General features: G+C 38.1%; 1 protein-coding gene across 2 annotated transcripts in view; it reads left to right on the top strand.

The window, feature by feature from the left end:
• LOC131427859 (UPF0430 protein CG31712) overlaps positions 1-23,840 on the top strand; it is a 132,972-nt gene extending 109,132 nt beyond the window's left edge. The window contains exons 1-5 of one of the 2 annotated variants that reach the window (XM_058591412.1): positions 8,557-8,832; positions 9,442-9,589; positions 9,665-9,865; positions 14,284-14,367; positions 22,659-23,840. In XM_058591412.1, coding sequence (XP_058447395.1) covers positions 8,687-8,832; positions 9,442-9,589; positions 9,665-9,865; positions 14,284-14,367; positions 22,659-22,817 — 738 coding nt within the window. In that variant the 5' untranslated portion in view covers positions 8,557-8,686 and the 3' untranslated portion in view covers positions 22,818-23,840. Of the gene's footprint in view, positions 1-8,556; positions 8,833-9,441; positions 9,590-9,664; positions 9,866-14,283; positions 14,368-22,658 lie in introns of those variants that run through there. The other variant, XM_058591413.1, reaches the window with a different exon arrangement.
• The last annotated feature ends 1,012 nt before the right edge of the window (positions 23,841-24,852 follow it).

The following is a 24,852-nucleotide window of genomic DNA, read 5'->3' as shown; positions in this document are numbered from 1 at the left end:
GATGTCAGGTAGCAGTAGCATCACATCCAACAATCAGCATCCAACAAGAACATCTAGAGCAACGAGGATCTACACGGCAGTGCAACGGAGATAGACAACAATTTCAAGGTAGAAGTTTTTTCTTTTCCTTTTGATTGAGTACTGTGTAGTGTTGGTTTCATTTTTTACTTTAAAGTTTGATTAAAAATTTTAATGTGATGGATGAATCCATGGACGTAAATCCTAGCATGAATCCTATACCCCCACGAACGAAAAAATATCAGGAGAGCTCTTCTGGGCCTTGGATAGTCTTTTTTAGACGTATATCAAAGCCATTAAACATTTACCAAATTTCTAAAGGTTTGACATCACAATTCTCTTCAATCAAAGAGATCATAAAAGTAAATAACGATAAAATTCGTGTTGTGGTAAATAATTTGAAACACGCGAATGATATTGTCTCTTCGGAACATTTCAATAAAGAGTATAAAGTTTACATACCCTCCAAAGATGTCGAAATTGACGGTGTTGTTACCGAAGCGAGTCTTTCGGTAGATGATTTACTCAAGCATGGTGTTCGTCGTTTCAAGAACTCTATGCTTGAGGGTGTGAAAATACTGGAGTGCAAACAACTGTACTCAGTAGTTTATGAAGAGGGAAAAAAAGTTTATCGCCCATCAGACTCGTTTCGAGTGACATTTGCCGGATCTGCGTTGCCGTCCCATGTCTATGTCGATAAAATTCGCCTCCCTGTTCGGCTTTTTGTTCCAAATGTAATGAATTGTACGAACTGCAAAAAATTCGGACACACAGCTACTTACTGTAGCAATAAACCAAAATGTATTAAGTGTGAAGGACCTCATAAAGATAATGATTGCAACAAGGAAATTGAAAAATGTATTTATTGTGGGGAAAGTCCTCATGAGGATATTTCAGTATGCACTGCATTTAAAGTGCACAAAGACAAAATTAAGCTTTCTTTAAAAGCACGGTCTAAGCGCACATATGCAGAAATGCTTAAAACGGTCATTGATGTCCCCCCTTTGGAAACCGAAAACGGGTTTTCAAATCTAGAGGAAACAGAGGACTCTGACTCTGACGAAAATAGTGAAGGTAATTCGTTTATCACTACCCAAGGGTCAGTTAAGAGAAAGAAGTCTTCTTCCAAATTACCAAAAAAGACACCTAAAGTTTCATCTTCAAAAAAAGATCCCCGTGTTAAACAAAAACAGTCAAAACCAAAGACTGTGCCTCCTGGTTTGTCAAATTCACAAACCAATCCAGGATCTAGCACAGAAAAAGGTAATAATCCTGTGGGCTCCATTTCACAGCCACCAACAGGATTACTGAAGTTTTCGGAAATTGTTGAATGGATTTTCTCAGCATTCAATATATCTGAACCCTTAAAGACCCTCATAATGGCATTCCTTCCAATAGCTAGAAATTTTTTGAAGCAGTTATCAGCTCAATGGCCAATTGTCTCAGGATTTGTATCTTTTGATGGATAATTTATCACCCGCCGCAAATGATACAATCACTGTCCTGCAGTGGAATTGTCGAAGCATCATGTAAAAACTTGATTCATTTAAAATTTTATTGCATAGTCAAAAATGTGATGTATTTGCTTTATGCGAAACATGGCTTACTTCAAACATAGCTTTAAATTTTAATGATTTTAACATTATACGTCTCGATAGAGACTCTCCGTATGGTGGAGTGCTTTTGGGAATTAAGAAATGCTGTTCCTTTTATAGATTAAACATCCCTTTAACTTCTAGTATAGAAGTTGTTGCTTGCCAAATAAACATTAAAGGCAAAGATATTTGCATAGCTTCGGTTTATATTCCTCCAAAAGCACAAGTTGGACAGCGACAGCTTAATGAAATGGTTGAAGCCCTTCCTGCTCCACGATTGATTCTGGGGGATTTAAATTCACACGGAATGATGTGGGGTTCCGTTTACAATGATAGCAGATCATCTTTAATACAAAACATTTGTGACAATTTTAGCATGACGGTATTAAATATGGGTAGCATGACACGGATCCCAAGACCTCCTGCACGCCCAAGTGCATTAGATCTATCTCTTTGCTCAACATCAATTCGACTAGATTGCACCTGGAAAATATTGCCTGATTTACACGGTAGCGATCATTTACCAATCATCATCTCAATTAGCTGTAACAAATGTATTGCTAATTCAGCTAGTATTCCATATGATTTGACAAAAAATATCGACTGGATTAAATACCAAAGTAGAATCTCTAGTATTTTGAATTCAATGGAAGAGCTCCCTCCACTTGAAGAATATGACTTCCTCGTTTGTTCGATTCTGGAGGCCGCAGAACAATCCCAAACTAAACGCTTTCCTGGGCCAACGACTAACAGAAGGCCTCCCAACCCCTGGTGGGACAATGAGTGCTCAGAGGCTAAACTCGCAAAACAAAATGCTTGCAAGACGTTTCTAAAACGGGGAGGAGGAACTCCTCAGAATTTTGAAAAACTTATGGTTTTAGAAACCAAGTACAAGAGCATACTTCGAGCCAAAAAATGTAGCTATTGGAGACATTTTGTCGAAGGTTTGTCAAGAGAAACCTCAATGAGCACTCTTTGGAATACGGCCAGACGAATGAGGAATCGTAACGTGGGCAATGAGAGTGATGAATACTCGATGGATATTTGACTTTGCTAGGAAAGTTTGCCCAGATTCTGTTCCTACGCAGAGCATTATACGGGAATCTCCTCCAAATAATGGTTTTATTAATAACCCATTTTCAATGATGGAATTTTCTATAGCACTCTTGTCTTGTAACAATAACGCCCCTGGGTTGGACAGAATTAAATTCAACTTGGTGAAGAATCTGCCCGACCTCGCAAAAAGACGTTTGTTGGAATTGTTCAACAAGTTTCTTGAGCAAAATATTGTTCCACCTGACTGGAGACAAGTGAAAGTTATCGCCATTAAAAGCCGGGGAAACCAGCTTCCAATCACAACTCATATAGACGTATTGCGATGTTGTCCTGCATCAGAAAATTGTTCGAAAAAATTATTCTACGACGTCTCGACACTTGGGTCGAGACGAACGGTTTGTTGTCAGATACTCAGTTTGGCTTCCGTAGAAATAAAGGGACGAATGATTGCCTTGCATTACTTTCGTCTGACATCCAAATTGCCTTCGCTCAAAAGCAACAAATGGCATCTGTATTTTTAGACATTAAAGGAGCATTTGATTCAGTTTCCATTGATGTTCTTTCAGACAAGCTCCACCAACATGGACTTCCAGCGGTTATAAATAATTATTTGCACAACCTTTTGTCAGAGAAGTGCATGTATTTTTCACATGGCGATTTGGCAACATTCAGAATTAGCTACATGGGTCTCCTGCAAGGCTCATGCCTCAGTCCGCTCCTCTATAATTTTTACGTGAATGACATTGACAGCTGTCTAGTAACCCCATGTACACTAATGTCGTTTTCGCTTGATGCCAAACCTAACCCAGTTTCCACCCTAACTGCTGTCAAACCGTTTGTTTGAAGTCAGTTTCGAACCTAGTTTCAACGTTGTTGAACTGAAAATCGAGTCAGTTTCCAACCTGGTTTTTAAATCAGTTTTACTCAAACCCCCGTTGCTAAGTGCGAAATCAACACAGTTTCGTGAAAAGTGTTTGTTTGATGAAACTACCCTGGGTCAGTTTCAGTTTTATCAAGCGAAAACGACATAAGACAATTGGCAGATGATGGCGTGGTTTCAGTTACTGGGCCCAAAGCTATTGATTTGCATAAACCATTGCAAGATACCTTAGATAACTTGTCCGTTTGGGCTGTTCATCTTGGTATCGAATTCTCTGCGGAGAAAACAGAGTTAGTCGTCTTTTCAAGAAAGCATGATCCCGCGCAGCTTCAGCTCCATATGATGGGAAGAATGATCCAACAGGTTTTAACTTTTAAATACCTCGGGGTGTGGTTCGATTCCAAATGCACGTGGGGAGGACACATTAGGTATCTGATAACGAAATGCCAACAAAGAGTAAATTTTCTTCGAACAATAACAGGATCTTGGTGGGGTTCTCATCCGCAAGATCTAATAAAATTGTATCAAACAACGATACTTTCAGTGATGGAATATGGATGCGTTTGTTTTCGTTCCGCTGCAAACTCTCATATTATCAAACTTGAGCGAATTCAGTACCGTTGTTTGCGAATTGCCTTAGGCTGCATGCATTCAACACATACAATGAGTCTTGAAGTTCTGGCGGGAGTTCTTCCATTAAAAGATCGATTTTGGGAGCTTTCATCACGCCTGCTAATAAGATGTGAGGTGCTGAATCCCATGGTAATTAATAATTTCGAACGACTAGTCGAGCTTCGATCTCAAACAAAATTTATGACAGTATATTTTAACCATATGTCACAGGAAATCAACCCTTCAAGATATATTCCTATCCGTGTCAGCATCCTAAGTGTCCCTGACTCAACTTTATTTTTCAATACATCCATGCAGCGTGAAGTGCGTGGAATCCCGGATCATCTACGCTCGACGGAAATCCCAAAAATATTTTCAAGTAAGTTCAGGCATATTGACTCTGAGAAAATGTTTTATACGGACGGATCGCGAATTGAAGAAGCGACAGGGTTTGGTATGTTCAACAATAATGTTTCGGCCTCATTTAGGCTTCAAGAACCTGCATCTGTTTATATAGCAGAGCTAGCAGCAGTTCATTATAGTTTGAGTGTAATCGTCACATTATCTCCAAACCATTATTTCCTCTTCACAGATAGTCTGAGTGCAATTGAAGCCATTCGCTCAAACGCTGCTGGCAAAAATGAACCGTTTTTCCTGGGCAAAATAAAACAGTGCCTGAACGACATATTGAACAATAATTATCTAATCACTCTAGTCTGGGTCCCGGCTCATTGCTCCATTCCTGGCAATGAAAGAGCCGATATTTTAGCCAAACGTGGTGCTATTGAGGGTGAAATTTATGAGCGACCGATTGCTTTCAACGAATTCTATAGCTCGTCTCGCCAAAGAACACTTGCCAGCTGGCAAGCATCTTGGGATAGAGATGATCTGGGTCGGTGGATGCACTCAATTATTCCGAAAATATCGACAAAGGCATGGTTCGGGGGACTGGATGTGAGTAGGGATTTCATTCGTGTGATGTCCAGACTCATGTCCAATCACTACACGTTAGATGCACATCTCCTTCGAATTGGGCTCTCCGAGACTAATCATTGTGCTTGCGGAGAAGGTTATCGGGATATTGATCATGTCGTTTGGACATGCGTGGAGTATCGTGATGTCAGATCTCAACTAATAAATTCTTTGCGTACCCAAGGTAGACTATCCAATATCCCAGTTCGAGACATTCTTGCTTGTCGTGACCTTTCATACATGAAACTTATTTATCATTTCATAAAGAAAATTGGAGTTTCAATTTAATAAAGGCCCCTTTTAAGACTTAGTTCTGATCCCAGCTGCGTCCATGAGTTCAACCAATAGCTAAATTAGAATAAAAATTATGTAATGATACAAACAAACTCGAAACAGTTCATGAAATTATCAACAAAATGTCTGAAAATAACAGCTTATTTTATAATTTATAGAAGTTAATCGTTTGGTTCAAATAATATTTCCGAGTAGATTTCATAATTAATGACGAGTTACCTAAGATGATATTTAAGCTATAAGAGAATATGTTTTAATAAATTCAAAACGTTGTGACTATGTTAGAATTAAATTAGGATAAGAATATTATGTAAAAGTGATGCTACGGCGAAGAAAAACTTATGTAAACTGCCCTAAGAAATAAACGTATTTATGGAAAAAAAAATAAATTATGCATCTAGAACTAGAACACTCCTGAACATGCCTTATAAAGAATAAATATTGGCACATTTCCGCGAAACTGAATTACCGGTAGTAACACCTGCCAATGAAAAATGGAACCAAGAAGTGGAGGATTCTTTTGAAAATTTTCATATCGGAAATAGTAATTTGCAACATTTTTATCGTTTATTCAATAGTACAATACATATAAGCAATAAAAGTACACTCGGAGTAGAAGAAAATCGATTTCAATGTGATTACTACTACTTGTTTTAGTGTAAACTACGATTAAACATGGGAAATCTTCAGAAATGTGTGAAATTTAGTAAGGTTAGGTTTTTTCGGATCTACATTTTTTTAAACAGAAATCGGTGTAATGTTGATTTCTCGAGTACTAGAATGTATGGCGATCGAGTACTATTTATTTTGGATACTTTATTTGTTATTTCCAGGCATTTGAAAAATAGTATCAAACCAAGTTTAATGCTCCATTCTGAATAAATGGCAGATTTCGCAAAATGAATTAAGATCAACATTACCACCTCAGAGTAAAAACTTTTTCTTCAACTTCTACTATGATTTTTCAATCGAATTTGCCCGTTTTCATAAGAAATCGTTGAAAAGGTGGAGTAATTAAAAATTTTCTTACCGATTTGACCGCTCTTGCTGAAAGTATCATCTCTAAGCAAGCAGTGCCTCTACATTTCAGTTTTGCGACAATGTGCCAATAGCAAAACTCATCACATCCAAAGGAAAACTCATCAAAGTGAAAAAAATCTAATCTCGCATCTTAGTGAATTTAAACATGAAATCTTAAAACAAATCGCTTTGGTTATGTATTGAAATGAAAAAGCATATTAAATTGAAGCGCTGTTTACATATGAATCGATCGTGGAAATTTTTATCAGAGAACCAAACATTTTTGTAACGCTTGAGAACAATGAGTAAAAACATTTTCTTTCACTTCTGTTATGAAAATTTCAAATGAATTTCCCCGCTTTTATCAAAAATCGTTAAAAGCATAAGCAATATTAAAATTCAACAACTCTTGCTGCAAAACGAGCAGCGCCTATGCATTTCATTTCTAAGTCAATGTGCCAATACACTTGGCGCTAAGGAATTAGTGATGGGCGAGCGCTCACGAGCCGTTCATTTGAACCGACTCGTAGCAATGAGCGAACGAACCACGGCTCTTCAAAATTGAACCGCAGCTCTCAAGCAGAGTTGCCTTTTTAAAATCTGTGTTTCAACTTGGAAAATCTGTGTGCCTGTGTGCGCCCAAATTTGATTGCGTTGTTGGTTAAACAATGATGTTTTATAATGAAGCTGTCAAAAATACATAGGAACATTTATTCAGCAGTGAATTTTCAAAGAATTCTGTTGAAATAGGAGAATATTAGATTTTTTTTCCAAATGAAATTTCAACTTATTTATTTCAATATCCCGCTTCTTCGCACACGAACACCTCTAGTTGTGAAACACAATTTCAGATCGCCCATACCGCTCATGCATTTCCGTGGCTCTCACACTCACTCCCTCGAACCGCTTCTTCACATTGACGTTTATTGAAAAAGAGCCAATAAGCCGTTCAATAGAACCGGCTCTTACGAAAGAGCGTTCAGTTCAGAGCCGCTCATTGAAATGACCCGTATTTCCCATCCCTATAAGGAATGCAGAACCTAATATAGCAGCGTTAGCAGCAACATCTGCCAATGTTTGACATGATGCTCGTTCAAAATTTTATTCATAGCTCCAATTCTACAGAACTGGTTTCTATTGAATCAATCAAACCATAAGAACAGTGCTGTCAACTGTTTTTTTCTAAAAATCTGTATTTGGCGGAAAAATCTATCTGTACAATATCTTTCTCGAAAAATCAATCATCGATTTTTGCGGTCGCTCGACCTGCTTTACCCCTATGGAATCCAACACAAAAATGAAAATCGGTATTTATCTGTATGAAAATTGAAATATCGGTATTTTGAGAGAGCATATCTGTATTCCTGTATCGAGTCCCAAAATCGGTATAAATACCGAGAAATCGGTATAGTTGGCAGCGCTGCATAAGAATCACCCCAGTAAATCCGAGCATCGGACGCATCGTGCAAGAAAGCTTTTGACTGCGTTTCAAGCTTACATAGTGTATCGATAGAACAAAAGAGTGAAGAAATACCAAAGCAGAGAGCGGATGTCTGATACGCAAAGGATGGGATATATCGGGGTTGGATTTTCAACTCCGAACATAGGGCCAGAGTTTTTCTGGCCCTAAGAGGCGAATGACCTTAAGGTTAAAGCCTCTATGATCGAAACAAAAGAATGTTTAACACTATTTCACCCCCTATCGGAAAGACGTCGGCTTGAATATGCCTTGTTTGATATTCCTTCGCTCTGTTTCTCTAGCGATACATAATGTAAAAATAAAGCTTTCTTAGGACGACGCGGTTGATGCAAATGGTGCAGAATTGTCCGATGACGGGCCGATCGAAGCGCTACGATCGGTCCCATATCGAGCTCAATCGGTCCGATAATCGGGCCGATGATCGGACTTATGCTGGTCGACAAATTTCACTGGGACAGTACGAACAAATTTTGATTCGAATATTAGAAAAATGTGCCATCTATGTGTGAATCTTCTGAACTTCCACATGGTGACATTATTATGGATTGCAATTTTTTATATTTATAGCAACTTTTTCGGCACCATCGAAAGACTCCTCTCATTTCGGCCATTACATAAAAACGTCAAACTGTCAAAATCAAATTTTCACACCTTGAAGCATCAGCAAGTTTAAAGTGCATTTCGAGCTGAAGAAAAATATATTATTACATACTAGTTATTCGGATTAGTGCTAAACTAAACAGAAAAGAAGTGTTTGCAATGGGCCGCTCTCGTTCCCGTAGTAGAACTCCGAAGAAACATAAGAGCAAACACCGGAAAAGAAGCAAATCCCGGTCGTCTTCCCACAGCAAACACGAATCCCATCGAAGCTATGACAAATACAAGGAACGCAGCTCCAAATCAAGGTAAAAATAGTTCTTTTTTGTCTGCAATCGCTGAACATGTTACAACTATTCTAACCATGCTAAATGTTAGAAATATTGTGGTTCAATACTAAATAAGATATTTCCAACAATCATTTTTTGAAATGAAAATTGTTAATTTAGATTGTTGTGAGAATGCAAAAGGGAGATGTTTTTTGCGGTCCCTTTGCGAGCGAATGTCCCATTTTTGCAGGAGCAGACGTCCCCTCCAATGGAGATGCTAGAAGGTCCGAAGAAACTGCGTCTTGCATGGCCGATAACGAGAGTAGGTAGCCTTGAAACCACTTCTTTTTTCAACATAGAATTATATGAGGTTAGGTATTCGACAGCAACCACTGGCGAAGAAAGAAGAATACTGTCGACGCGTAGAAGAGCTGACGGTAAAATGAGAGAATCGAAATAAAAACATGATGGCTCTGTTGGTTAATTTTTTTTATGTCCGTTTTATGATTTGTTTTCTTCCGAGCGACTGTCGGGGTTCGTTCGATGGGAATCAAAATTTTCATGTTTTTTTAAATGTCAATGATCTAATGCTCGGCTTTTTCTCCTGTCTCAAAAATTTCCGCTATGCGGGATTTTTCATAATTGTAGGAAACACTCGTTGTCCGAATCATCCGACAGCAGTAGCGATGAGCGGCACCATCACAGGAAAAAGAGTTCCAAGAGTCGCAAGCTGACAGAGGTCGAACGATTGGCCGAGATGGAACGACAACGAAGACAGAAGGAGGCCGAGCAGAAGGTAGTTAGATTTTTATTTGCATTTAATGTCTTTGGTCTGCTTTAGTTAACCTCATTTCCATGTCAACCATTTCAGATGATCGAAGAGGAAGCCGCCAAACGAATTGAGTTGCTGGTCAAGAAACGGGTCGAGGAAGAGCTGGAGAAGCGTAAGGACGAAATTGAAACCGAGGTGCAGCGGCGCGTCGAAGCCGCCAAGAAACAGATGGAACAGGAAATGATGCTCGAACTCGAGAAACGACGCGAGCAAGCCCGCGAAGAAGAACGACGGCGCGAGGTAAGAACTTGCTTCGTAAGTTGTGTGCCTGTCTGGCTGCCTGGGTGATATTTCGACTTCCTGTTCCCGTCTGGGCCCTTTCAGTGGCCCTGGGGTATGCGAGGAAGTCAACACGAAAACTCGTTCATCGACTTGTTTTGTTTTTAATTTTTTTTTTTCGTTGGACTGTGATATTTACACAGGTTCATTGTTTGTTTTCACAGTATCATGTGAACTAAGGCAGCTTTTGTGTACTTTCCTTTATTTGATTCGACATTTTACTTCAATGGACTGTAAACCGCTATTGTTGAGTTTTCGTTAATCATTCCTGTATTTTCTTACGTGGTTTCCTCGCGGAGCGATTATCTGAAATCGTAGGTCTAGGATAGCAGCAATGAGACCAATATATAAGCTTTAAATATATGATAAAACAAACGCTTATTAAATTTTGTGAAGGAGAAAAGTTTGTTTATTCAAAGCATTAATTATTTCCTAGCTATACATTTTTCTTATCTTCCTGACAATTTCTCGTGGCTCCAAGTGGTCATTAATGTCTGCAATTCGGTTGTTTTGTTTGCTGCCTTCTACGTATATCGTTTCGTACATCAAAATTACCTCGTTTAAATCGTCGAAACCATTTCTGGCATGTTGCTTCCAATAGAGCATGAAGACCGAAAGCCTCCGTAATCATTCGATTAGATTCTACTCTTTATCGTTTGGCACCAAATACGTCTTAAAAAAGTACGATGTGGTATGTTGTTTACTGAATATTGATAGCTGTCAAAAGTATATGTGACAGTTCTGCGAAATCATAACCTCAATCTGATTTGCGTCACCTCATTTGAGATGACACCGGTTAATTGACTTTCTGATAGCTCCCTTACAAGCACAAATGCAAATGAGATTGGTTTGTTTTCATCAGGAAACGCCTGCATTGAACACGATTCAGACGCTCAATCAACTTCGGTCGACATCAAAATTAATTTAATTAGATTTTTAATCGTGACGACACAAATGAACAAGCATTTATCCTTGACAGTTCAGCGGTACTGTTTACAAACAAGCTTAAACAAAAATCGAAGAACACATCTTAAACAATCATCTTTACACTTTGCATCTAGTGACTTTCATTTCATAAATCTCAAAATCAAACCGCATCCAATCGTGATCAAATGTTTTAAAACTCTATTTAGGTGATATTGTCTCATCCAATTTGTCAACAGACAAACAAAAGCTACAAGGATCAGCCCCATGGGGTTGTTCGAGCCATTGATGTGGAACAAGACAACCAAAATTTCTAATGATCTACAATCAAACAGTTCAATCAATCGTCATACTTTTGAATCCGCAATTGCACGAGAGTCTGCTTAGATTGATCTTAATTAGGAACCAACACCGAACATTGTTTGTCTGATTTGTATTTGTTTATTTCGATATTTAAGCTTCTCTTCGCCAAGCTTGTGTTCAAGTTTTGTATGCAAGTAGTTATTTTTATAGCGTTAAGTTTCTCTATCATTCTGCGATTTCGGTTGAAGCGATAAACTTTTTCTCATCATCAATCGAGCTCATCTTATATAAATTAGAAATTAATCTTAAGCACTCTAAATTTACCCTGGGGCAGTAGTCACATTCTCAGGCGAAACGACATAACGTGGAATTTCATCTCAGCTTGCATGACACAAGATCAGAGCATACCAATTAAAGCTTCAAATCGTTTTATGGTACTTTTTGTCTTGCTATCTAGCAACAACCTACCTCTAGCATGCAACGCGTAGGACTTAAACGTTAGCTTTAATTTCGCTTCTATTTATAGATTCGCGTGCTTCCAACAGCATCGTTTTTGTATCGATTGACCAATCAGAGCGATGCTTTCCCCTTGATATATCACTTACTCCTTCAAAACCGTTGTCTATGGCAGGGAAATCTGGTATGCCGGAGATTTTAAACAGACAAAATAGAACACTGCATTCAAATCGAAACTTAGAAATAGTTCCAATCAAATGATGAAATAATATTAATAATTGATACAAAATAGACTGGCCTATAAGAGTTTAAAACCTGACCACATTTCTACGTGTATTTTCCCTTGAGTTTCTGATTTGCACCTCTATATAGTAAATAAAGATGTGTTCCACATCAAAAAAATCTATGTTTACAAACAGTACTGCTGAGCTGTCAGAATGTGTTCATTTGATTGAGATTAGCAGTGACGGTAAAAAAAACCTAATACGTGTTAATAGATATGTAAATAAACCACTGATAGCTGTCAAAAGATGAATTTGCTTCATCGATAGTTTATTCGAGTGGCCATCGTGCAAACCCTAATTGCAACCATTAGGTTTTGCAGTAACATAACATAACCTCACAAAAATGAGCAAAATGAGTCAATTTTGACAGCTTTCAGTGGTTTGTTTATGTGTTCATTGCATACATTCTAATTTGAATACGTGTTAACAGATATGTAAACAAACCACTGATAGCTGTCAAAAGGTGAACTTGATTCATCGGTAGTTAATTGGTAGTTCATTCGAGTGGTCATCGTGCAAAACCTAATTGCAAGCGAGCTCGAACGCAAGAACCCATCAACAATTCCCGGTGGATTTTGTCGACCCGCATCGGTCCGATCATCGGCCCGATTATCGGACTAACTGAGCATGATATGGGCCCGTTAGCGCTGACTGACGTAGGCCTAGTGGCCCGTCATCGGAAAATTCTGCACCATTCATCAACCACAAGGCATTTTCGAGTCGACGTATCCCCGAAAGGGTGATAAAGTGTATTCGACATTTATTTTATTTCGATCATAGAGGCTCTAACCTTATGGTCATTCGTCTCTTAAGGCGAGGAAAACTCTATCTCAAGGTTAGAAATCCAACCCCGATATAACTCGCCTCCTGAGTATCAGGCATTCGTCGTGCTTCTTGCTTTAACATATCTACACTCTTTTGTTCTAGCGCTACACAAAGTAAGCTTTGATCTTGCTCGAAAAGCAATCAAAAGCTTTCGTGTACGATGCGTCCGATTTACAATAGGTGAATTGCTACTTGGTGATCACTTTGCCGAACAACCGTCGAATTTCTTACACACATCGACATCCCTACTTGGATATCTGTTCACTGTCCTATAATGGCAGGTAATTTTATTTTTAGTCCAATGGACTTTACTTTCACTGACTACCGATGCTCAGAACTTTTCATGACATGCTCAGAACTTTTCCGCCTTTTCACGTCGCGAGTCTCACCGGAATTTGAAAGCAATCTTTGGATACGAAAGAATCGCCTATTTTGAGGGCGATTTTTACTAACCTGGAAAGGAGTAGATGCTACAACAAATTCTGGATCTTTCATTCCTATTATCCCAATCAGAGCGTACCATTCCAGTTCTTCGGTTTATAGTTCATTGTTGTAAAACTGTCGGCTCCACATTAGTTCGAACCATTCTGTCATAAATGTTTTGGGTGTCAGCCACCACAGGCACAGTTTACCTTCAATTTTCAACTCTTAATGCACATTTGAATTTCAAACAATATTACCAAGCTTTTATTAATTCAGTCGACGAACGTTAAGTCGTTTGGAGATATAAATTCGTGTGACGCCGAAGAAGCTGTGTTGACTTCCTAAGCGTGTATTCTTATATTCGCGATGGGAGTTCACGAAACCACCGGAAACTTCCGATCTTCTTTTTTTTCCTCATATAGCCAACGCTTTTCAGGTATTTTCAATAATGTTGCACCGGGAAAATCAAATCAAGTAACATGTGTAAGATTTAAAGTAACAATACGTAAGATTTCCCCGCGCGATTCGTCGCACATGCACAAATTTGCGTCCGAGGCATGCATGAAGCAGAAAGACGACCAAACGGAAAAGGATGATGTGGACGAATAGAAGACGCGGGACGAACGAAGCCCATCAGCCTCAAGAGAATCTCAACGAATCGCGGGAGACCATCCTGGGCGCGGAAGCAGTGTTTATGTGTGTGCATGGAGAAGTTAATTGTCTGTGTAACTATTGCTTTAGAAATTTAGTTCAAACCGAACTCCGTTCCATAACTGGTTCAGTAGTGCTTTCAGTTTGAGTTTTTCTTAACTGTGCTTATGAAACATTTTATCGATTTTTCGGCCATATCGAAGTCAGACTCAAGTGAGGCCGAACTTTATTGTTCTCGTCTGATCGACGCCAGTCGCGTGCGCAGGCTCTGAGTCAAGTTGCAAACGCACACAGTGAGATCCAATCACCAACAACCAAACCATTTTGTTGAAAACCAAGAGACTTTTCGTATTTCTCTACTGCAGACGCACTCCAGCTTTGTACGACCCGTAAGAGCAAATATCAATTTTTCGGAACACTCGTTCCACCGTAAATCATAAGTCGTCGTCGGCAGAATGCGTCTGCTGCTAGTGGCATCGCTACAATATTGACAGATTGTTTTTTCTCTCTTAGGAGGAAGAGCTTAAAAAGCGTCAGGAGCTCGAAAATATTATCGCCGAAAACAATCGGAAGATCGAAGAAGCCCAACGAAAATTGGTAAGTTTGTTTTTTGGTTTCTCTTCATATAGATCTGTTTCACTTAGCGTAATGATAATACGAGTAATGTAAAAAAAATGCATGACAGTAAATAGTTTACAGGTTTTACTTTAGGTTCCGAGTGCTAGTCTTTATTGTCATATTCAATATATTTCAACCGTTCTGTAAATGCATATCATACAGTTAATGCCACTTTGTATAAATCGTATGTACTTAAGGTGCAGACAAATCTCCGACATAATCCTTGTAGTTTTTGGCGATTCGTTAATTCGAAGAGAAAATTTTCATCTGTTCTATCCAACGTATTTCTTGACAGTGAAAATGCTACTTCTGTTCCAGAGTCAAGCGAGTTGTTTGCGAAATTTTTCGCTGGTGATTCTATATCGCCTAGTGAACGAAATGAACGTGAACTGGTTCAAATGTACCATCCGATTTGTTTGATATGGATATTTTCACAAAAAAAAAACTGAAGCGCTCCTTTTCGCTTGGTCCGGATGGCATACCCGCCGTTGTTTTGTGTCGAATTTTTTTACCTTCACGTACAAGTGTGTATCTAGCATGGAGGCAAAAGCACAAATGGATCTTATCTACACCAATCCAAAAGCAACGTTTGGCAAGATTGATCATCGAATACTGTTGTCTAAATTATCAAATTCGAATTCTCGAATAAATCAGATGTTCCGCAAGGTAGTTACGTAGGACCCTTGATATTCGTAGTATTTTCCAACTGTATCTCGCAGTTCGTAGTGTGTAGAATTGCCAACGACTGTAAGATTTGCTAACAACGTTCGTGAATTTGTGCGAGAAAAATTATCAATGTAGCCAAATGCCAAGTTATCACATTCCATCGGGTTTTATGCCCTATTATTTTCGACTATAACATTGATGGAACAATTTTGTCTAGAGTGACTGATGTTTGTGGGCTTGGAGTACAACTGAATGCTAAACTGAAGTTTAGTTTGGGATTCATCTCTAAAATTGCTAAAGACTTCAAAGATTTGCTTTGCGTGAAGGCTTTTTTTGCTCATCAGATTATTGAAAATACTTTAGTAACTGGTGTCCGCATCCAATATCGTGGAGCCTTAAACTTGAACGTGTTCAGAAACGCTTTGTTCGCATTGCAAACTTGCCATCATATTTGGACAGATGACGATATTTGAGAATCGATACATTACTGCGCCGAAGAAGAATTCAATAAGCATTGACTATTGCGAAATTGATAAACGGAACTAGGGAGCAAAATGTATTCTCGAGTACCAAGCAGATCATTGCGAAATACGACTCTACTCCAAAACGGATATACGGGAATGTATTTGGAAGCAACGAATCAATAACTACCTGTATACGAGCTTTTACTTCTGTTGAAGAGATTTTTTAGTTTTATGAGCCTTCCCGTCGCTTCGCAAAACGAATGAAACGAACCTTATTATAACGACAATTTCTATGTGTTTATTTGTTTTACTAGACTTAAGACGTTGTTTGAAAGATAGTGGTTTTTGCGTTTGTCTGAGAATGGCATTCCCTGTCAACTTGGAGCGAAACCAATCTTCAGTTCAGCAACGCCATCGCACGGCATCACATTCAACATATTATATCAATTGTATGGGTGCGCAGTGCTGCTATTTTGGCGCGCACGAATTTGACATTTCTCTCCCCTACTTCTATGTACGAGATTCGATGCGGACTCGTCTGAAGGCGCCATGCTTGCAAAAAAGGATGTTGCCAATGATTTGTTCGGGAAATGTGAGAGCTGGATATCTTGTTAATATGATGTCTTTGATGGTATGTAATTTGTACAACTCATATACACAGTTCGAAAAAATCTTGTGATTTTACATCTTAAAAAATGCACATAATTGAAGCGTCGTACTTCACACAAATTTATATTCAAGAGCATGTAAACTTGTGTGATTTGAAATTATTATTATCGAATAAAATAAAAGAACAAAAGATCTATAGCAGAAAGCGACTTGAACCGAAGGACATTGGATCACAAAGAACGTCAGTTAATCGATTGAACCATAGAAGCCATCTGCTTGATGAATCATTGACTCATATAAGCTCATGCAGCGGCAGTTGGTAGCCGAGTGCAAATTACACTCTGAGCCAGAAAAATTCTGAACGAATAGAATATTGCATCGTTGGCTAAACTTACTAAAGTCTATACTGCCCATACTTGCATATCAGTCCCATATGGAAAATCGGCATGTTGAGAAAAAGACGATTAGTTTCGTTTTCGAATTTTTTGATTTATTGTGCTACCTAATGTTAAATCATGGTTTTATTACATGTAATATCGGTAATACACCTTTGCTATTCCAATATTGCAACAAATGAAATTATTGAAATCTGCACTGAATGAGACTGATATGCGGGTACTTTGCATATGGGACAGACATGAGTTGATATTTTTTGCACATTTTACTGAACAAACCCTCAACTTTTATTGCAATTTCTAAGAGTATATTGAGAATAGATTGCATTCCTCAGGCTAACTCAATATTGGCGAAAATCGATATGGGACTGATATGCGAGTATGGGCAGTATAGTTCATAGTCAAAATGTTTAACGATAAATTGTCTGATCAATTCAAGGACATGCTAAAAAAATATTACACACAGCTATTTTTTCCGCTGAATGTCAGCAAAATAACTGCCGAGATTTGCAAAAGCAACTAAGTGAAACTTATGAATTACTAAGCCTTCAGCAATCGGAAGTACATTGAGGTTTCTTTTTACGCGGAGGATACATACCGCGTAAAAAAAACTCGTAACCTCGGAACTCCGCGTAAAAAATCTTGGGAAATTCGCGTAAAAAAACGCATAACTAAAGAAATTGTTTGTTTGATGTCAAACGTATTAGAAATGCATGAAACCTTGAGATATGGTGTAATCTCAAAAAAAAAGTTTTTTGGTACCCAAACTAAGGATAAGGACATCCCGGGTTGGCGGTTCAATGCATAGGGCGCTGGTCTTACAAACCAGTTGTCGTATGTTAGAGCCCCGATCTGAAAGGATTCGTAGTGTCAGTAGGATCGTAGCACCAGCCATGTAATGGTTCTTTACACTCTGAATCGGCTGCGAAGTCTGTTGAAACAGAATGTCAAAATTCACTACAGGAATGTAATACAAAGGCTTTGCTTTTTACTAAGGATATTAAATAGGACCGTTCAGATAAAGCTCTCAAGTGTTCCCGTATTTTTCTCTGGCTTCACTGATCGAAGAGCTTCTATTGAACTTATACTGTCCATGACAATGAAGTAATGGTCTTTGGGCAAGGTTTCAATGACCTCTGGGATGTACTGAATAGCAGCTAATTCTGCGACGTAAACTGAAGCCGGATCTCTTAGTTTCTACAAAGCGATGATGTTCTGATTGAAGATGCCGAAGCCTGTGGATTCGTTGATGTTTGATCCGTCAGTGTAAAACACCTTTTCACAGGTGACTATTCTAAATTTATTATGAAAGATATTAGAGGCTACATGAGGGCGTATGTGATCCGGAATTCCACGAATCTCTTCTCTCATGGATGTGTCGAAAAACACAGTAGAATCAGAAGTATCCAAGAAATGAGCACGGTAGAAAACAAACGAAGAAGGAATAATATTCTGAGCCGTGTAATCAAAATACAAGAACATAAAACGTGTCTGAGAGTTGAGCTTGACAAGCCTTTGGAAGTTTTCGATCACCATCGGATTCAAGATTTCGATCGATATTCGAGATCACGGAATCGATTTTTCAACCGGTAGCCAACACTTCGATACTCAACGTATGAGTCGACTGCATGCAACCTAAGGTAATACGCAAACAACGATACTGAACTCTTTCCAGTTTGATTTCGAGGAAATTGTTAATCACTGATGAATTTAGCACAAAATTTTACCACACAAGATGCACTTTGCCGAAAAATCAGTAAATCTACTAAACGAAATCTCGGAAAACATAATTTTGATTACAGTGCAATCAGCAAAATTGTGTGTTGCCGATCTGTCTCGACATTCTACTTTACCGAGCTCAAGAATTGGTTTTAAGCGTATGCAAATACAATTACTCACATTTGCTTAAATCATGCAAAATACTGTTTGAAAAACTCCCAAGTAGCACACGTTATTACACTTCAATGACAGTAACTTATACCGTTTTCGTTTATTGATCAGAGCAGCCCGAAAGCTGACCCAGAGTCGCCCAAACAACGTTTGACATGTTTGTTTTAGCAACCTGCGGTCGCTCTAGATCGGACTCCAATCGCGTAGTTTCGCTCTGAAAATTTTCTCGGGTCGCACCACGCATCCATGCGAGTTTGTTTATTTTTTTCTTTCCTATATGAGGTGTAGTTTAGGGCGCGTACCACGTGTTCGTTTTACTAGGAGTCAGAGTCGCCCGCGTGTAGGTTTTAAAACGAAAACTGTATTATATGACACAAATTCATGGAACAAGTAGAAGACTTTGCAACGTGCATTATAACTGCTATGTAACCTGGAAAGCGTAAGAGGTGGAGCTTGTGCGACTTATCAAGGGTTGCCAAACAACTTCTCAGAAAAAAAAATTTGATTTGATTCAGCGCGCACATCAGTCACAATGAAACAGAAAATATAAGCTCATGTCATGTTACAATTTGTTGATGTTTTTCCCATTCAACATTTACGACTAAAAATTAGCATCCGATAATCAGAGTTTAAATATAGAATTCAATCCCATTTAAACTCACTATATCTGCTCAAAATCTAAGTGCTATTCGAAGTTGGTGAAGTTGATCATTATACTTATTGAAAACGTGCGCGCCTTCGATATTTTGGGTTTCGGAACATCGATATACAAAATATTCATATTTTTATACCTGTCATATTAAATTTACAGCTAAAATGTGGAAATGTGTTCAGATAGAACTTTTTTTTGATTAATATTAGTTTATCATACACAACATTTAAAACAGTTGACCAATCGCAATAATTAAAAATTGCATTTTTATTCAAATTTAATGAATATTACATTCTCTGGTCATAATGGTAGCCAATTGTATAAGTTTTTCTATGCATACACTGCCGTGACAAAGTGCAGAAATATTCTCTCTGGTAGAGAGAATGTACTTCCCAAAACGAAACAAGTTTGCTTCGCACATGTACCGGCAACAAATTTGCGTATAAGCGCAGATTTAACTTTAGCCAATATTTTTAAATTGAAGGAATTTTCTACTTATTCTATTTATTGTTTTAATATTATTGTTTGGGATCATGTACGGAAGCTTTCAACCGACACTGTAATTGTATTTCTTGCAACAAAGAAAACGAATACGGTAACCGATATGAAACCATTACTTAACTTTGTCTGGTAGTGTGTCACTTTGTCAGTGTCACATTTTGTTACGGTGACCAGTTGGCAACTAAAAACAGTCAATGCGAGCACGTCGTAAGAGTTAGATTACCGAAAAGTTACGTTGGAACTCATTGTAACTTAGTGTTATGAGATGTCAATTCGTAACATTATTTTGACTCCATTGTCACCATCATAATACGACTTGTTTCGTCGTGTTTGTTATGCGACCATTATGCAGCGTCTGTTTTATTTATTTTATTATGAACAAGTTACATGTGCTACTTGGGCTCTGACTATTGACTGTATAATAAATATTTTATTTGAATTAATTACATTCAGTGTCACAGTTACCTAATTTTACTGATCATGCTGATTTAAGTTACGTTTTCGTTATTAAGCTCAGCCAGACCATGTCAACTTGAAGCGATATCAATCTTCAGTTCACCAACGCCATCGCACGGCATCACATTCAACATATCATGTCAATTGTATGAGTGCGCAGTGCTCCTGTTTTTGGCGCGCACGAATTTGACATTTTTCTCCCCTACTTCTATGTACGAGATTCGATGCGGACTCGCCTGAGGGCACCATGCACGCAAAAAAGGATGTTGCCAATGGTTTGTTCGGGAAATGTGAGCTGGATATCTTGTTAATATGATGTCTTTGGCTCAGCAAAGAGATGTGCCAAATAGCATTGCACATTTCACACAAAATCAAACTCGACAGTATTGAAGTGTGCTGAAGCAAAAGCGTGATCAAAAGTGCTACTCCTCTGATCTGACAGAACGTTGACGTCTGTAAATGACGACCCAAATATCTGATTCATATTTTGCCTTGTTTCGTTTTTGGGAGCAGGGGTTAACTGGTAACACAGAGCAATTTGTTTGCCTTTCTCATATAGAAAAGCTATACAATCACTGTGAAAACCGACCGAATGTCATATACCATTCGACTCAGCTCGATGAACTGAGCAAATGTCTATGTGTGTGTATGTGACAAAAAATGTCACTCGATTTTCTCAGAGATGGCTGAACCAATTTTTACAAACTCTAGATTCAAATAAAAGGTCTTATGGTCCCGTAGATCGCTTTTGAAAGTTATCTTTTTCCGACTTCTGGTTCCGAAATTAAAAGGCAATCTGTGCAAATCTATGAGAAAATACACACTCAATTTTCTCGAAAATTTCTTAACCGATTTGTACAAACTAAGATGAAAATAAAAGGTCTTGAAATTCTTTCAAAAGTCCTTGAAAAGTTGATCCAGGTCCGACTTCAATTTCTTGATTATTTTTTCACAAGCGATGGCGAAACGAGGTGCACATTTTTATAAAACTTACTGCTAAATTAATCTAGTTGGCAGATCAGGTTAGTTAGTGAGTATATAAACTTTGGGGCTACTAGTCCCCGGTTTTCACTTTCGGAAGCACCGATAGCCGACTAGCACACAGCGTGCCTAGTTCAATTTTGTATAGCGGGCAGGGTTACCACATTTGAATCTATATTAACTTCACATAAATTTTTACAATTTGAAAAGGTGATGGTAGTTTAGAGCAGAGAATGTTTTTGATACCCGGTGAACGACCGCAACTAGGTTAAAGCCGGGTATAAATAAATAAGTTTTTGATTTTATTTATGTTCGAAAAAAATCTTGACAGAATGTTCTAGTGATGTTTTTGAACATATAAGTAATAAGAGAAAGGCATCATTACGCCACTAAGAGGATTATAAATATTTTTTTTTCGTTGATTTGTTCAGCTTTTATTTGGAAACCGTGTACTGGTAAAGAAATACACCAGAAATCCAGTAATCTTTATTATTAGTTTTACTCAATGTCTTTTCTTGTTGTGCTTGAAGGATTCGACAGAATGTAGAATATCAGCATATGTGATGTTGAGTCCGTGTAATTCGATGCGATTGCATTGGAAATCTCTATAATCCGAATCCAAATTATTCCATATACTTGAAAATAAAACGACATTATTGTTTTGTTCAACAAGTGTGAGACAACCTAGGACAACGGCTCTCTGTTTCATCTCATTTCTAATTTTCTTCGATTCTTGAAAAAAAAAACCAAAAAGATTGTCTATGCATAATCTAGTCAGTTCCACTATTACAGGTACTTCCGAAACCGGAATCGGTATTACCGAATTCTATTAGTTTTGATTTTAATTTGAAAGATTTTCTACGCTTTTTACATCGTATTTTATACGACGGTGTAAATGTTATGTAGAAACTAAAACAAAATCAGTTTTTTTTTGTAAGACAATAAAACCTTTCATTGGAACTTTATGTTGAGAATATCGATTCATATCTCCCGTCGTTAATAGAAAACCGATAATGAGGATAACCGTAATCGGTTTGTTCGGCCGTCTTCTGATAATGACTACCGATTTGAGTAGTTTTCGAATATCTGTTTAGCGATATTTCTAGGGGAAATTCGATAAGTTTCACTAACACAAAAATCAGTTGTAATTGCAACCCCTAACGAGATCAAGTATTTTGTGGATGCTTGTTTCATGAATGAAAATCTCGGAAGTTATATTTTCAGTCACTGAGTTGATTTTCCCAACACTGATCTTGATCTGATCACTGTTTACTCTTATACCGTTTTCGTTTATTGATCAGAGCAGCCCGAAAGCTGACCCAGAGTCGCCCAAACAACGTTTGATATGTTTGTTTTAGCAACCTGAGGTCGCTCTAGAGCGGACTCCAATCGCGTAGTTTCGCTCTGAAAATTTTCTCGGGTCGCACCACGCATCCAGCCGAGTTTGTTTATTTTATCTTTTTTTCATGAGTTGTTGTTTAGGGCGCGTAAAACGTGTTCGTTTTACTCGGAGTCAGAGTAGCCCGCGTCAAGGTTCAAAAACGAAAACGGTATTAGATTGTACTAGATTACTTAGATTTTAGTTAATTATCGTTCTATTCCGAAACGAAAAACAACCCGTATTAATCGAATTTACTTATTTTCCCCCTTTTCCAGGCTGAAGACCGATTGGCGATAATAGAAGAGCAAAGAAAAATGGACGAAGAGCGCCAAAAGATGCGCAAAGAGCAAGAAAAGCGCGTCAAAGAAGAACAGAAAATGATACTGGGCAAGAACAATTCCCGGCCCAAACTATCGTTTTCGTTAAAACCGTGATCCGACGGGACGTGCGCAAACAATTGACTAGCAAGAAATATTTAAGCCATGTGTTTACCGTTTTGGTTGTGTACAGTTATTAGCGAGCGTGAACGAATGGTTACGAAGCCACATGCATACAGCAGTTCATTGAGTAGCTGTGTCGGTTACTAAACACTAGTTTGTAGGTTCACTAGCTAGCTCGTAATGAATGGTATCGTTTGTAAATCACGTATCGTGATGAGGGAACTAATTTCCGTTTCTATTTCGGAATAGTTCCATATTCTGCCTATTAGGGACGACTCGTGATCCTTATTTTATTCTTGATTCTGTTGTGATATCGCTATTGTTAAAGATGTTACCATATTTTTTTTTGTGAACTGATATTCTATAAAAGACTGCAGGCATGGCTTATCTTTAACGATAGCGCGTCGCATTTACTAATGTACAGAACCCTTTGTAGGTGTTTCTTCGGTTTAACCAATTAAATCGAGTCTAGGATAGAGTCATCTTTCGTGGTTTCTATTCATTGAATAAAATCTAAAGTTTATCATAACCTCAGTAAAAAAATCTAAACTTCCTATTATTTCACTAACGGCTAAATCTAATGATCTTCACAATGCAAAAATTGCCGTCGCAAAGTAACTGGTTCAATTTGAAATGTGATGACCATAGAAGCCTAAAAGTACATAAAAGCAAACTACAGTAAAGAAAACATTATCATCCGGAATTGGTCATTATTTTTATCGATTTCACGGCCGCACAAAAGTAAACTACTACTACTCTATCGAAAGTGACAACCATTTAATCCAAACTCGTTCCTTGCCTATTGGATGTGGTTTCTAGCACTCGTAATGTAAAAGCATAAATTTCGAACGGCGGTCTTTGCAACTTTCCTTAGTGCATCAATTGTAACTCTGTCTTTCCGCGAAAACAACTGCAGGAAGTAACAGCATCGAAATAGTCCAACAACAAAAAATACAGCAATAAGTTTTCCAATTTTGCAAACTTTGAATAAAAATAGTTTGTAATTGCAACCCCTAACGTACGGTGTTCTCATTTTACCGATCCGAAACTGCAAGGGCCAAGTCTAACCATTCCGAAAATAACTTTTGTACCATTCAATGGTCGCCAAACAGGCGCTCTGCTCTCCATCGGTGCGACCTGACAACAGCAGGGGAGGCTCGAGAAGGTCAGAGGTAAGTCAACAAGCGAACTAATAAATTAACAAATTATTGTTGATATAATGTCATTGGTCTTTCACACGGCACATGCAATGCTTCCTTCCGGTTCCGTCACAGTTCCTCTTTGGAGATTAAAATAGCTTCTCATGACATGACAGAAACTAATTTACCAAGTTTTCTCCAGCTTTTTTCGGTGCTAGCGTGTATCCAGTCTAGTTTTAGCGGTACAAGAAATCATTCCCTTGGCGGGTTACGCTTCTGTTTCTTTTTGTTGCTCGATATATCCTAAGCTACGAGACATCTAAAAGTGCGTTTTATGAAATGTAAATTGTAAATTTAATTTTTGATTGATTGTTTCTATAAGAAAAAACGCGTGATATAGGAAAACTTTGAAACAAGTTGATCCAAATATTATATGATAATTTGATTGCCAACCGTGAAGTCAAAATTTCTAACCCATGCATGACTAAAGTTACTAACATAACCTGCGATGTCATATTGTTGCTGGTCCTATTCCGTAGATTTTCTCAATACGGAAAATGTATCTAAACTCTAATTCGTTTTCAATCTATTGCATGCCCATGTTGAGTTGACCTATCTTAATGTTATTTTTTTAGATTTGAATTAACTTTTTGTTTTTCTAGGCTGATCGTTGTCCCATTTCATAGATTACTGTTAGGAAAGTTTGAAAACTGTACTTTTGCATGATTCCCAAGTCATTATTAGTCTTCTAATCAGATCCGGCCAGAACATTGCGTCTTCGCCCTTATGGCATTTCTTGATCAATGGCGTAACTTTCGGCAGGCATTTCATACTATAAATTTCCATGTTTACGGCCAGTCCGAAGCGAAAGAAGAGTGGCTTGAACATCC

This window comes from Malaya genurostris, chromosome 2 (assembly GCF_030247185.1).
Source record: "Malaya genurostris strain Urasoe2022 chromosome 2, Malgen_1.1, whole genome shotgun sequence".
In the NCBI taxonomy this organism is placed as follows: Eukaryota; Metazoa; Arthropoda; class Insecta; order Diptera; family Culicidae; genus Malaya; species Malaya genurostris.
The sequence above is the reverse complement of the archived record's forward strand: the minus strand, read 5'-3'. Positions and strand labels throughout refer to the sequence as shown.